The 13,682-nt window shown below is 40.3% G+C and overlaps 1 protein-coding gene across 11 annotated transcripts in view; it reads left to right on the top strand.

Annotated features, from left to right (window-relative positions):
* Nucleotides 1–13,682, top strand: part of TENM4 (teneurin transmembrane protein 4) — an 840,211-nt gene that overhangs the window by 563,791 nt on the left and 262,738 nt on the right. For 7 of the 11 annotated variants that reach the window (XM_042456125.1, XM_042456124.1, XM_042456132.1 and 4 more), the window contains 2 exons: nt 5,712–5,810; nt 8,931–9,166. In XM_042456125.1, the coding sequence (XP_042312059.1) occupies nt 5,712–5,810; nt 8,931–9,166 (335 nt within the window). The remainder of the gene's footprint in view (nt 1–5,711; nt 5,811–8,930; nt 9,167–13,682) is intronic. The other 4 variants (XM_042456133.1, XM_042456130.1, XM_042456129.1 and 1 more) reach the window with 1 other exon arrangement.

The raw sequence follows: 13,682 nt of genomic DNA, 5'->3' as shown, positions 1-13,682 counted from the left end.
GGATGCTTTCCCTATACTTGGTCTCTCTGGTCTTGAAGACTCAACCTTAGACCTACTGCATAAAAAATTGGTGTTTTGTTCCTGAGCATCGAATCTTCTTTCCAGTGGGGACAGAGTTTTCTTTTGCCTTCTTTTTCCCCCCCCCCCCCCCCAGTAATACCATAGCTTATTCATGATGCATTTTTTTGCTTGGGTGAAGAAAAGAGGAAATTGCCTTGCAGTTGTCTTCCCACAGTTTAAAAATATCATTGGCATTAGTGTAGCTTGTAAGGCTATTTTCCCCATTTAAAATGGGAATGAGAAACATAAATTCCAAATGGATTCGCGCGTGTGTATGCTCTTCTGTATAGCTCCTTCTCCTAAAGTGAAATGAATCAATATCCTATTTAAAAAACTGAAACCAGTCAATATATTGAAAAGATTTAACTTCCCAGATGTGCCTATCACAACCAGCATAACTGTAGCCTTCCGTACAGGATAACCTGATCTTGTTAAGATATAATGGGGAAGATGTCTTAAGATGCATTTTGCTCTTCCTAAAATATTGCTCCAGCAAGTCTGGGACCTTGCAAAGCACCATATCTGTCAATTAGTATCAGTTTCCATTAGTCGTTCCCCATGTGTTTCCTTGCTACATCTCTCTTACCTCCTTCTGTCTTTGGATAATTGCATGCCACCGGTTGGTCTTTATTGCTTCTAAGGAACTCCATCACTTTTAAAATCAAGCAAAATGTCATCAGATTTTGCTACTGATTTGCATTGAGTATGTGGCCACACCTGAAGAGCTCTGATGAGGGAGGGGTATACCAATTTAACTGCTTCTGCCTCCCAACCTGCAGCCCACAAATCATTTAAAACCAGCAACATATCAGGTCAGAACTATTGTGTCTAGCTAGTTTATTTTTGGCTGCTTTGTCTGTCTGTCTGTGTCTATACCTTCAAGTTGCCTGTTGACATACGGTGACTCCATTAATTTAATAGGGTTTTCTTAGGCAATGAATACTCAGAGCTGCTTTGCGATTGCCTTCTTCTGAAATATAGCCTATAACATTTGGTATTCCTTGGTGGTCTCCCATCTAAGTACAGTGAGCCTGCACCATACGTGGGCTCGTTATAGGCGGCTTCCAGCTTACGCAGAAGCTGCCGGGAGAGTGAGAGAGTGGCACGTGCACCCATGGTACACATGCATGGCCGCACGGCATGTACGAGCCCCATTATATCTAATGGGGCTCAAGCATATGCACTTTTTGCCTTACGTGGGGCGGTCTGGAACAGATCCCCCGTGTAAGGCAAGGGCAGACTGTACTAACCAAGGCTGATTCTGATAAGCTTCCAAAATCGGGCACCTTTTAGCATATTTCATTCTAGCCATACTAGAATACCTTCCAAGATCAGGTGGATCCGGTGCCATCTATGAAATTCAGAAAAAAGTAAGTAAAAATTTCAGAAAAAGACATATCTTTAATCTCTACTCCCCATCCTTATTCTGCCAGTCAGTTGGTCAACAAACAGATCAGTCCAAACGAAGTGGCCCTTCACTTGCCATCTGTAATTGCTAGTCACATATCCCATATCTTGAGTAATCTCCAGGTGTTAGGTTGATGGGACAGGGTTTGCTATCTGAAAATATGAAGAGCTCACTTTGATATCCCATGGAATTATTCTTCCCTAGACACTGCCTTAACAATATTTCCTTTCAACTGCACATATAATTCAAGTTTGAAACTTCCCCCAGTCTTATCTTCTTGTTGCACATGCGTGCCTCTGCATCTTTAGAAGGACAAGCATTCTGTATGGGAGGGGGAAATTTTTTTTGAAGACTCCGCGGCTACAGTTCCCGACAGATTTTTCGTATGTTCAAAAAAAATCTTTTAATATTTTCCTTCTGTTGCATGTGATGTGGAAAAAGAGGAGCAACCAGAATGGGGCTGTGGTTTTAGCATCAGACTTCTTACTCTTTATCACATCCTGATCTTCTCTTAATAGACAGATTTCTGAAAAGTTACATAGAAGAAATATTTGCACACAAACACACACCAGACTTCTGGGTAGGGTAGAATTTCAAAAATAAAACCATTATTCTTAGCACTTTTTGTCACCTTCCCCTCCTTTTCTGAGCCTTCCTCCCATCTCTTCCCCGTGGCAATTCCCCATCATGTTTTTTTTATCCTACTATTGATATTTGCATTATATTTTATATAACCTAGCATCCTATCTTATTTTATATTGGCAATTTTCCACTAAAATGCACAGCTCCGTTGTAAAAACCAATTTTACATGGGTTTTTAACTACTGATAAATTTGTATTTATATCCTCACTGCTACCGCACTTGACGGCTTATCCATCAGAAAGCTCTCCTTTATTGCTTTTCATCCTGACATAGGACTCTTCTTGCATTCTTGGGAAATGCTACAAAACAAGGAAGAAGGCAGGGTTTGCTTTTAAACAGCTTTTTTAGTGCCCTGTGTTTTAGCTCATGCAGGTTGATCTGCAAGACTTCAAAGCTAAGAAATATGAATCTTGTTTTCCTTCCTGGGATCAAGCAAGAGTGTTTAGGCTGTCAAAGACTCCCTTTACCAACAAAGGCTGGGGGAGAATATGGGAGATCAAATGAAATTTTTACTCCTCTCTTTTGCAAGGATAAATGGAAACTCCTTGCCCTAAAAAAATAAAATGGCACTTTGCATTTTCAGACATACTTAATCAGGCTTCAGCCTAAGGTTTCTTTGATACAAGCTGCTACCTGAATTCACCTTCTTTGGCAAATAGAGATTGTTGTTGGAGATTCCCATATCGTTACCTGTAAACTTAAAATAACGAGATTATCTGCAGGATACTGTTTTCCTTATCTGTTCTCTTCCTGAAATGTTAAATACAGTGGCCCTTGATAATCACTTGGGTTTGGTACCAGGCCCCTCCATGAATACCAAAATCTGTGGATACTCTCATCCCATTAAGTACACTGGCACGGTAAAATGGTGTCCCTTATATAAAATGGCAAAATCATGGTTTACTATTTGGAATTTATATAATTTGGAATATTTTTAACCCATGGATGCTTGAATCCATGGATAAAGAATCTGTGGATACAGAGAGCCAACTACAGAAGTTTTGGTTCAAATTCAACTGTTTAGGTTAAGAAGCAAACCTTTTTTTGAGAAGTCCAGCATCGGCAGTTAAAGTGGTGACAAACTGAATTATTCCTGAAGTGCAGATGCAGCCCAAGTCTACAAAATCTCATGATACAACTTCTTTTGTACAGTTAGTCTCAAAGGTGCTGCAAGATCCCTTGATGTAGTTAGTGCTTTCACTGTTGGACTAAAGTTCCAGCAGGCCAGGGTTCAGATCCCCACTTAGTCATGGAATTTCATGGCAGCTTAAAATGAAAGCAATGGCAATCCTACACTGAATAAATCTTTCCAAGAAAACCCTACAGTGGGGTCCATAAATCAGAGTTGATGTGAAGGCACGTAACAACATAACAATACTAAATACTGTACTGAATGATTTAAAAAATAATTTTGTCATGGCTCACAAAAGTTAAAAAGCAATTAAACTATCATCACATTAAAGCCAGTTAAAAATATAAATCAGGACATGGGGGAGAAGAATAACTAAAAGTCCAACATAGTTTTCCTCTAAAAAAATCATTAAGAGAATAAAAAAGGGTTTATGTACTGGCAGAAACATAGTACGGAGGGTTCCAGTCTTACCTCTTTGGAAAGGGAGTTCCAGAGCCTGGGAGTAGCCATCTAGAGTGCCCTCTCCTTTGTTCCAAGTAAATCTCACTAAAGATGGAGACACAGAGAGAAAGGCTTCCTCAGAAGACCTCAAAGCATGGTCAGGTTCATATGGGAGCATATGGCTCTTCAAACAACTTGGACCTGAGCCATGTAGGTTTTTATGGCTGATTACCAGCACTTTGACTTGTGCCAGGAAATTTAATTCAAAACTTAGAATCATAGGGTTGGAAGAGACCCCAAGGTTCATGCAGTCCAACCCCTTGCCATGCAGAAACACAGAACCAAAGCATCCCTGACAGGTGGCCATCCAGCCTATGTTTAAAGACCCCCAAAGAAAGAGACTCCACCACACTGTGAGGCAATGTATTCATTCCACTGTCAAAAAGCTCTTAAAGCCAGGAAATTCTTCTTAAAGATTAGATGGAATCTCTTTTCTGTATCTTGAACCCATTGCTCTGTGTCCTAGTCTTTGGAGCAGTAGAGATCTTGCACCATCTTCAATATAACAACCTTTCAAATCTTTAAACATAGCTGTCATGTCACCGCTTAACCTACCCAGCTCCCTAAGTCGCTACTCGTAGGGCATGATTTCCAGACCTTTCACCATTTTGGTCACCCTTCTCTAGACATGCCCCAGCTTGTTAATTTAATTGAATTTAATCAATTTGTTCCCATAATAGGTGCAAAGGGACTACAGAGACTTTCCGATAGCTTTCTGACAACAGAATATTTGTTCTCTAAAGTTAGAATGTTTGAAAATTATTGCTCTGAGGAATATTTCTACTGCAACCCTACCCTCATATAAGAAATGATAACCCTAATTCTGCAGACATTAGTTCTTGGATGAAAGAAGAATGATCCAAGAGCTCCTGACCTTGCCAGAGGTGGCAGTTGACTTGTTTTCAGTTGGCTGTAGTTTTTCATTCAGACTTTGAATTTGTAAGGAAATCAGAGCTTGCTGTGAATTTATGGATGGTTATCCTAAAGATAAGATACATAAGGTCCAATAATGTTGTCTACCTTTTGTTCTGAATAAAATGAATTGTTACTTGCAAAGATTTCTCAAATTATGTGTGCCGGTGATATAAGGTAAGAATACTGTGGGATTTTCATTGTGGTTAACCATTCTACTTGAAACAGCAATCTCAAACAAACCAAAAGAAGTCAGTGAATGAGATTTAGCCTGATTGAATTCTTATCGGAGGATCTCTGAAGACATGGTTTCGAGGAAGATTATTGACTGGCATATTCTGTCTTCTCGCTGGAGCACCCACTGAGACAGACTCATTACTAGGGATGCTTGCTGTGTGAAATTAAGATGTCTGGTAGATCAGATAGTTTCAACCATGATGTCTCTGGACAGCTAAGCTGGCAGGAATGCCATAAAATTGTGACTAAAAATCAAATAACATTACTTTTCATGTATAGCTATATGCGCACATAACAAGTGTGCATTGGTAGGTACAGATATGTCCAGAATCTGATGAATGTTGGCATTTCCCTGTGACTGTTGGTAATGCCAGATCAATTCTGTGAATATTTGAAAATTCAAAAAGAAATAACGCTACGGAGTGTTTAAAGTTACCAGAGTGCAGTTAACATCATTCGGCAGTATTAGCCTGTCAAAGCGAAAATTTCCATGTATTCACAACATTTGTTTAAGGTTGTCAGCACTGAGATGTGAATGTCAAAAGTTTGCGAAACGTTAGCTATTCACTATAGCACATGTACTTGTACGTATATATTGTTGTGCGTATGCATTGGTATAGCAAATGTGTGTATATATATGGCAGTGAACATCCGCAGATGCTGTATATGTATATGTTGTAAGATGCTATACATATGAGTAAGTGGCCCATCGTTCTAATTTCATGCACAGCTGCACTATAACCATTGTGGGTTTATAAGGTCACACTTCATATATGCATGTCTCACTTGGCTTCATTCATGTTTCCATATGTATGTAGAAACATAGCAAAGCAGACATTCCTAGAGACATTGCAGGACAACCTCATTGAGATGGACATTCTCACCTCTTCCCGACATGATGGTGCTTACAATGATGGGTACGTTGACGCTTAACATGGTCTTTCCTCTTCTGATTGTCTAGTCATTTTCTGATCCTTGCATGATAAATTATCTTCTTTTCCTTTCTTTTTTTTAAAGAAAAATTCACTTTTTGTCTTGCCTAACCTGATCCCGTCCCTGTTTTCCTCTCTTTTCACTTGCCCTCCTACCTCTGGAAAAGAGGTTAAGAAAAACAATGAGGAACTTAAGTATACGGAACATAAATTGTCCTGTACATATTAATGGCAGCCTCGTTAATATGCTGATTCATGGCATCTCATTGGCTCCCTCCTGACACCGTGGTATTCATTTCACTAACACAGAGGCCAGCTGTAGTAGTGGTTGTGTAGGTCTTTACGTGTTTGCATTGAGTTTCTTCTGAGAAGGCTTCAGTGTCCTAATCTTATGTTTTCCAGGTTTGTTGTGTGGATTATGGGAGGAAATGCTTCTTTATGTGTATGTGTGTTGATTTTCTTTTCGGTCAGTTGTGATTATTATCTTCACCTCCTTTTGTTTTGTAATATCTATCTTTACCTAGAGAAGATGGCCAATATTTTGATCTGAGCAGACAGAACTTGGCATATCTCAGGGATTGTAGGGATTGCAATGCTTTATGCCTCTGAGGGAGAGACACCCTTTTCAACATAGTAATAACAGACAGATACTATATGAGACCCATTCTGTCTCAAAGAGCTTATTTCTTGTCTGCTCTTGGAGCCGTGATTTTGAATGCACAGGCTGGATCAGTTTTCCTGAAGCTGAGCTTCAGATTCTGGGCTTTCAAATTCTGTAATTTCTCTCTTGAGTCCCAAAAAATAAAGGCAGGATGAAAACAAAATACCAGTAAGTAACAAACTATTACTAGATTCCGGGTTTTTTAAATTGTTCTCATGATGCCGTTTTGCAGTGCAAATTGTGTAAAGACATAAAACTTTGCCTCTTAGCTTGTGTGAAACTGGTCAATTTGGGACTATTTCATGATTATTCAAATTGGCCAGCCAGATCTTTTCTTCAGCAAGGAGATGATAATAGCAACCTGGAGGTCACATGAATGCAAGGATGGCATGGAGCACTTGAAGAAGGAAATAATTTGGCACATAGTTTGCTGTGAGTTTTTCGAGCTGTGTGGCTGTGTTCTGGAAGAATTTATCCCTGACGTTTTACCTGAAACTGTGGCTGGCAACTCCAGATGTTGACATACAGTGCAGCTGTGGACAAGTCTACATAGGGATCACCAAATACAGTATTCAACATAAGAGGCACTGCAGAATGGGCAAGCCAGAAAAATCAGCACTAGCAGAACACATTATAAACCAACTGGGGCATAAAATGCTATTTGAAAACACTGAAATTCTGGACCATGCCAACACTTACCAGGTCAGAATGCACAGGGAGGCCACAGAAATCCACAGACACCTGGACAACTTCAACAGAAAAGAAGAAACTGAAAGAAAACAAGGTTTGGCTACCAGTACTGAAAAATGCAAAATCAAGACTCAAGACAAGCAAATGAATACCACCCAGGTTTAAAGGGTTTCCCCCACAAGACAATGGATTACCAACGAAATAGACACAGTACAGCACACAAACTAACTCCACCATTAACCTGTTAAAAACAGTTCCTCCCAAACAAGGGTCCCATGGGTATATATACTGCACACGCTTCCATGTCATCTCCTCTGCCACAGTTGCAGGTGAAATATCAAGAATAAAGTCCTGCAGAATATGGTCACACAACCTGTAAAAACCATAGAAAACTATAGATGCCAGCTATGAAAGCCTTCAACTTCAAATTTGGCATATGTTGTTGGCATTTGTAAGCAATCAGTAAGCAACCCCCTCTTATTATTATTATTATTATTACAGTATTAAACTTTATTTCTATAGCGCTGTAATTATACACAGCGCTGTACAAAGTCGGTAAAATTAGGAGTAAATAAAAGCCTGCCCAAGAGGAATAGATAAAATTACCATATAGAAAAGAAAAAACAGATTAAAAACATCAAATATCAAACAAATCACATCACATCAAATATTGTCAGACAGCTAGATGACAATCACAAATTCCCTGAGAACGCTTCCCTAAACAATATGGTTTTCAGCTCAGCCTTAAAGCTAGGGAAGTGATGAGCCGTGCATGCAGAGGAAGAAGGTTCCAGTTCCAGGAATGAGGGGCAGCAAGAGAGAAGGGACGGATCCGGGACGGGGCAGAGGAGATCCTGGGTTGAGAGAGGAGACTTTGGCTACCAGAGCGGAGTGTGCGAGTAGGGATGTACTCTTATTCACTGATTGTGCCCAGCTCCACTTTTGGGGGAAAACATAGTGTTGGAAATAGCTACATTTTCTCTGCCATGCATACTTCCACTCATGGGGATAATTCATGGCATAATTGCTGCTAGCCATTCCTTCTAACCTCTTCCACATCGGGGAGTTGTTGATATTATCATTCTCTTCATGGAGATTTTATGTACAGGAAATACATAAAGTTCAGCCCCAGGAACACTGCAAAGACCAATGGAAGCAAAATCCCATAATAAAAGGGTACCGGTGCCTTCGGAGTGTGATAACATTTGGGGGTACACATGTGTATAACCTGTGCTTGAAGTATCTCATTTCACTTGCAGCTTCCTTGTGGAGATAGAAGTGACTACCTTCAGCATTTGTTGCTGGTTCCAGGCAGCAATCTTGTACACGCTTATCAGGCAGTAAATCCCACTGAACATCTGAGCAGACATGTATAGGACTGCAGTGATACTTTTTATTATAGTGTCCTTCTTTGGAAGTGTTTAAACAGAGGCTGGGTGGCCACCTGTTGGGGGCGTTTTGATTGTGCCTTCCTGCATGGCAGAATGGAGTTGGATTTGATGCTTCTTAAGGTCCCTTCCAACTCTGTGATTCTAAAATTCTATGATTTCTAATAGAAGTATTTCATTTTTCTTCCTCTTTCCATTCTTTGTTCCTTCTTTGAACTGCGACAAATCCTTTCTCTTCAGTGCATGGGGCCGTGTGTGTCTATGTGTTTTCTTTCTTTTTTAAACCAAGGTTACTCTGCCTGAGATACTCATTGTTGCTGTTTGGTTGGAGAGTCAATTACCTATGACCTTTCTCTCTTTCTACAGGCACTTCCTCTTCAAACCTGGTGGCACCTCTCCTCTCTTTTGTACGACATCCCCAGGATATCCCTTGACGTCCAGCACTGTGTACTCACCTCCCCCTAGGCCCCTTCCCAGAAGTACCTTTTCTAGGCCGGCCTTTAACCTGAAGAAGCCCTATAAGTACTGTACCTGGAAATGTGCTGCCTTGAGTGCCATTATCATCTCAGTCGCACTGGTGATACTGCTGGCATATTTTATCGGTAAGCCTTTCTTTCCTTTTAGCCTTCAGTATCCCTTGACCTTTTTGGGTATTCCTTGAAAATACTGGGGAGGGGGGTCCAATACCATTGAAATACTATTGTTGGGGGTGGGAAGTTCTGCTACCTCTGTTGAATTATCCAAGAACAAGCTTTGTTTTCTGTGCTATGCTGGCCTAAATAGGTTTCAATGTTCGGCCAAAGGGAATTTGTTGGACAGATCTACTTCATCTTCTCCAAATGACCATGGAAAAAGAGCCAATAAACAAGAACCAAATAGATGCCCATGTATTAAGTAACCCTAGTCTACATCTCTAATAGCAGGATGATATTGTCAAGATATGTGTAATATTGTAGTCTTTTACCATTGTAAAGGTGACTGCCTATAAACCATGGTTTACAAACCAAGACCTAACTTTTTGAATGCCCACTTACTGTTCTTATCTCTGGCCAAATCTATCCTGTCCTTTGGCTGACTCAACCATGGCTTAGGAATACTTACTCATTTATGCTCTCTGTTACCAAGAGTCCCATCATAACCAAAGTTGTATTGTATTTGGAGTAACTCTATCCTGATCAGGTCATCACTGCCTTGTGGTTAGAATGTTCTGGCCCCTAGTGTGCTCTGAAAACTTTGTTGTGTTACATGCTTTAGGTAAATACATATGTTGGTCTTACAGTAGAAACTGAGGCATCTCCAAATGCCTTGGAGCAAACTAAGAAAATATCAAGTGCCAACCTATTGTGGTTGCAATTAATTATAGCAATTTTGTGATTTCTGCTTTTCAGCAGAGATGTAATTAATGGTGGAGACCATGAGGCTGATAGACAATTCTGTTTGGAGTCAGGGTACCTAACGTGGATGAGTTTGTACTGTATCATTATTCCTTTCTTTTGTATACTTTTTCTTACTGGAGAGAAGTGACCAGTGGGGTCCCAGTGCTATTCAACATCTTAATCAATGACTTGGATGACAGAATTGGGGGCATAGTTATCAAATTTGCAGAAGACACCAAATTAGAAAGAGTGGCTAATACCCCAGAGGACAGGATCAAAATTCAAGATGACCTGAATAGACTAGAAAGCTGGGCCAAAGCTAACAAAATGAAATTGAACATGGAGAAATGTAAGGTACTGCACTTAGGGCGGAAAAGTGAAATGGACAGATATAGGATGGGCGAAACCTGGCTGAACAAGACTACATGTGAAAGGGATATAGGAGTCCAAGTAAACCATAAGTTGAACATGAGTCAACAGTGCGATGCAGCAGCTAAAAATGCCAATGCAATTTTAGGCAGCATCAATAGAAGTATAGTGTCTAGATCAAGGGAAGTAATAGTCCCACTCTATTCTGCTTTGGTCAGGCCCCACCTGGAATATTGTGTCCAGTTCTGAGCACCACAATTCAAAAAGGACATTGAAAAACTGGAGCGTGTCCAAAGGAGGGTGACTAAAATGGTGAAAGGTCTGGAAACCGTGTCCTATGAGGAACGACTTAGGGAGCTGGGGATGTTTAGTCTGGAGAAGAGAAGTTTAAGAGGTGATATGATAACCCTGTTTAAATACTTGAAGGGATAGCATATTGAGGAGAGAACAAGCTTGTTTTCTGCTGCTCCAGAGACTAGGACCGGAGCAATGGATGCAAGCTCCAGGAAAAGAGATTCCACCTCAACATTAGGAGGAACTTCCTGACAGTAAGGGCTGTTCGACAGTGGAACACACTCCCTCGAAGTGTAGTGGAGCTTCCTTGGAGGTCTTTAAACAGAGACTGGATGGCCATCTGTCAGGGATGCTTTGATTGAGAGTTCCTGCATGGCAGAATGGGTTTGGACTGGATGGTCCTTGTGGTCTCTTCCAACTCTACGATTCTATGATTCTCTTATTCTACTTGCCAACACAAACAAACAAACAAGCATAAACACATTTCACTTAAACATTAGGAAGAACTTCCTGATGGTAAAAGCTTCTTTGGAGAGTGGTGGAGTTTCCTCCTTGGGAGGTTACTCAGCAGAGAGTGGATAGCCATCTATCGGGAGTGTTTTGATTGTGTCTGCCTGCATGGCAGTGGGTTGGACTGGATGGCCCTTGTGGTTTCTTCCAACTCTATGATTCTATTCCACTCCCAGTGACATTTATGTCCATGGATTAGCAATGGTAGCTGTAGTCCAGAACATCTCAAGGGAGGGGGGGGGGTTTGCTGGTGCAAAAACTCATGCACTTTTAAATTACTTTCAGTTCAGTTCTCAAGGTGGTGTACAATAGAACCAGTCTGACCAATTTGAGCAATATAAATACTAAAATAATTTAAAAGGCTGAAAACCTATTAAGTAATATAACTATTAAAAGACAGATTAAAAGAGTTAAAATGGGTTAAAACAAACTAAAACCATGTCCATGTGGGGATTTTAGTAAAATCATCTAGGCCCCCAGGGCATTTGTGGGCATCCTTATTTTTGCTTGACACCTGATCAACAGCAATATTGGCACCAATTTGGGCATCTACGGGGAGATTGTTCCCTAGCTGCACAGTACCAAAGACCCTTTCTCATCTCCTTTTACAGAATATTGCTCTAATTGATGGGACACAGAGGAGGGTTCCTCCAACCAACCTTAAAGCTTGGGCAGGTGCATATATAGAGGGGCACTTCGTTGGGTATTGAGGTCCCAAGCTATTTAGGACTTTAAATGTCAGTATTATATAATACAATTTGTCCAATTGTAATTCAGTGTCATAATTTTTCGGTGTTTTTAATCTTTACCTTTTTAAGGACTTTACCACCCAAGCCCTGTTCTTGTAGCAGTCACACTACTAAACAAAAATGGGCAGGGGGGGGGGGGCTTGTAAGGAACTCATCATTGTATCTCTTCTCAATCGTGATAGGGGCTGTCCTTTAACCCTGCCTCTTTGCCCAGAATCACTTTAGGTTCTTTTTAATCCCATTTTCCTTTGCTCCGCTCTACTATCGTGATTGGCATTTTTAAAAAAAGAAAGAAAAATATAAAAAAATAAAGGTCATCAGGGTTGTTGGGAAGAGCAAGCAGGAGGAGGGATGGGGACACTGACACTACATGACTGGCAGTCACACAACTGTCCCAGGAGTGACATTTTGCACCTGGGGACTTGTGCACTTCTTAGGTTATTGATGGGTTTTCCCCGTCAATGAAAAGGGATGGGTTAGGGACAGAGCAGCTATGTGTCAGAGGTGTTGTTGTGTGTTGCTTCTTTCCTGGTGTAATCACGGTTTAAAAGCTGCATGTACTAACTTCCTGAGTTAATATTGTCGTGATCTAACTCCCAACTTTGGAGAGAAGGTTGGGATATACAGTAAAGGAATAAATAAAGTCCTTTTGTTCTAAAGAATAAATTAGAGTATGCTGTTTTGCTCTACGCCTGTGCTAAGATTGTTTCTTAGTTGATGTGCATTTAATTCAGTTGTGCTATTGTATTACACTTTAATTTTGCTTCAGTATTATAACCTTTGCATTATTATCTTTACTTTTATAGTTAATCTTACTGTGAGCTGACTTGAGTCTCACTTTGGGAAAACAGGTGGGCATAATATTTTAAAAGTATACACACACACACACACACACACACACACACATATGAAGAGTAAAGAGGGTAAAAGGCTTTACTCTAATTGTGCATCTAGGACTCTAAGCACTGATGAGGGAAGATGAATTTGAATGTCACAGTCCGGCTGTCTGTTTTATTATGCTTCCATCAGGGCCATAGCTTCATAAAATATTAGTGTTATAGCATGCTACAGGTTGCACATAAGAGTTGGAATGAGAGATTGTTGCCTGCATTCATAATAATAACAATAATAATAATAATAATAAATTTTATTTGTATTTCCCGCCTCTCCCTGCGGATTGAGGTGGGATTACAGGAAAGAATAAAAACCACAATACAATACAAAATACAATATTATCTAAAAATACAGTTAGTAAAACAACAGTAATATTACTACCAATCACTTAAAAGGCCAAATCGTCATCAATTTTCCATGCTATCAAGTCAGCATGGGAATATTCCATAACATCAGCTATAAAAGATCAGGTGGATAGGCCCACCGGAAGAGCTCTGTCTTAAGTGCCTTTTCAAAGGTGTCTAAGGTGGTAATGAGATGGATCTCTTCCAGTATGTTATTCCAAGTTTTGGGGCCACGGCTGTAAACGCTTTATGGGAAGGTGTAGTTAGTCTAGTTTTCATATGTTCCAATAGTTTCTTTCCTGATGTTCTAAGAGTGTGGGGCGGATTGCTTATGGAGAGGCGTTCCCTTAAGTAACTCGGGCCCAAGCCATATAGGACTTTAAAGGTAATAAACAACACTTTGTATTGGGCCCAGAAGCTGATCAGCAGCCAATAAAGAGATCTTAATATTGGAGTAATATGGTCAAATCGTGATGCTCCTGTGACCAATCTGGCTGCAGCGTTTTGGATCAATTGAAGCTTCTGAACTTGGTACAAAGGTAGCCCCATGTAGAGCACGTTACAGAAATCAAGATGTGTGCA

Source organism: Sceloporus undulatus, chromosome 3 (genome assembly GCF_019175285.1).
Source record: "Sceloporus undulatus isolate JIND9_A2432 ecotype Alabama chromosome 3, SceUnd_v1.1, whole genome shotgun sequence".
NCBI classification, from domain to species: domain Eukaryota; kingdom Metazoa; phylum Chordata; class Lepidosauria; order Squamata; family Phrynosomatidae; genus Sceloporus; species Sceloporus undulatus.
The sequence above is the reverse complement of the archived record's forward strand: the minus strand, read 5'-3'. Positions and strand labels throughout refer to the sequence as shown.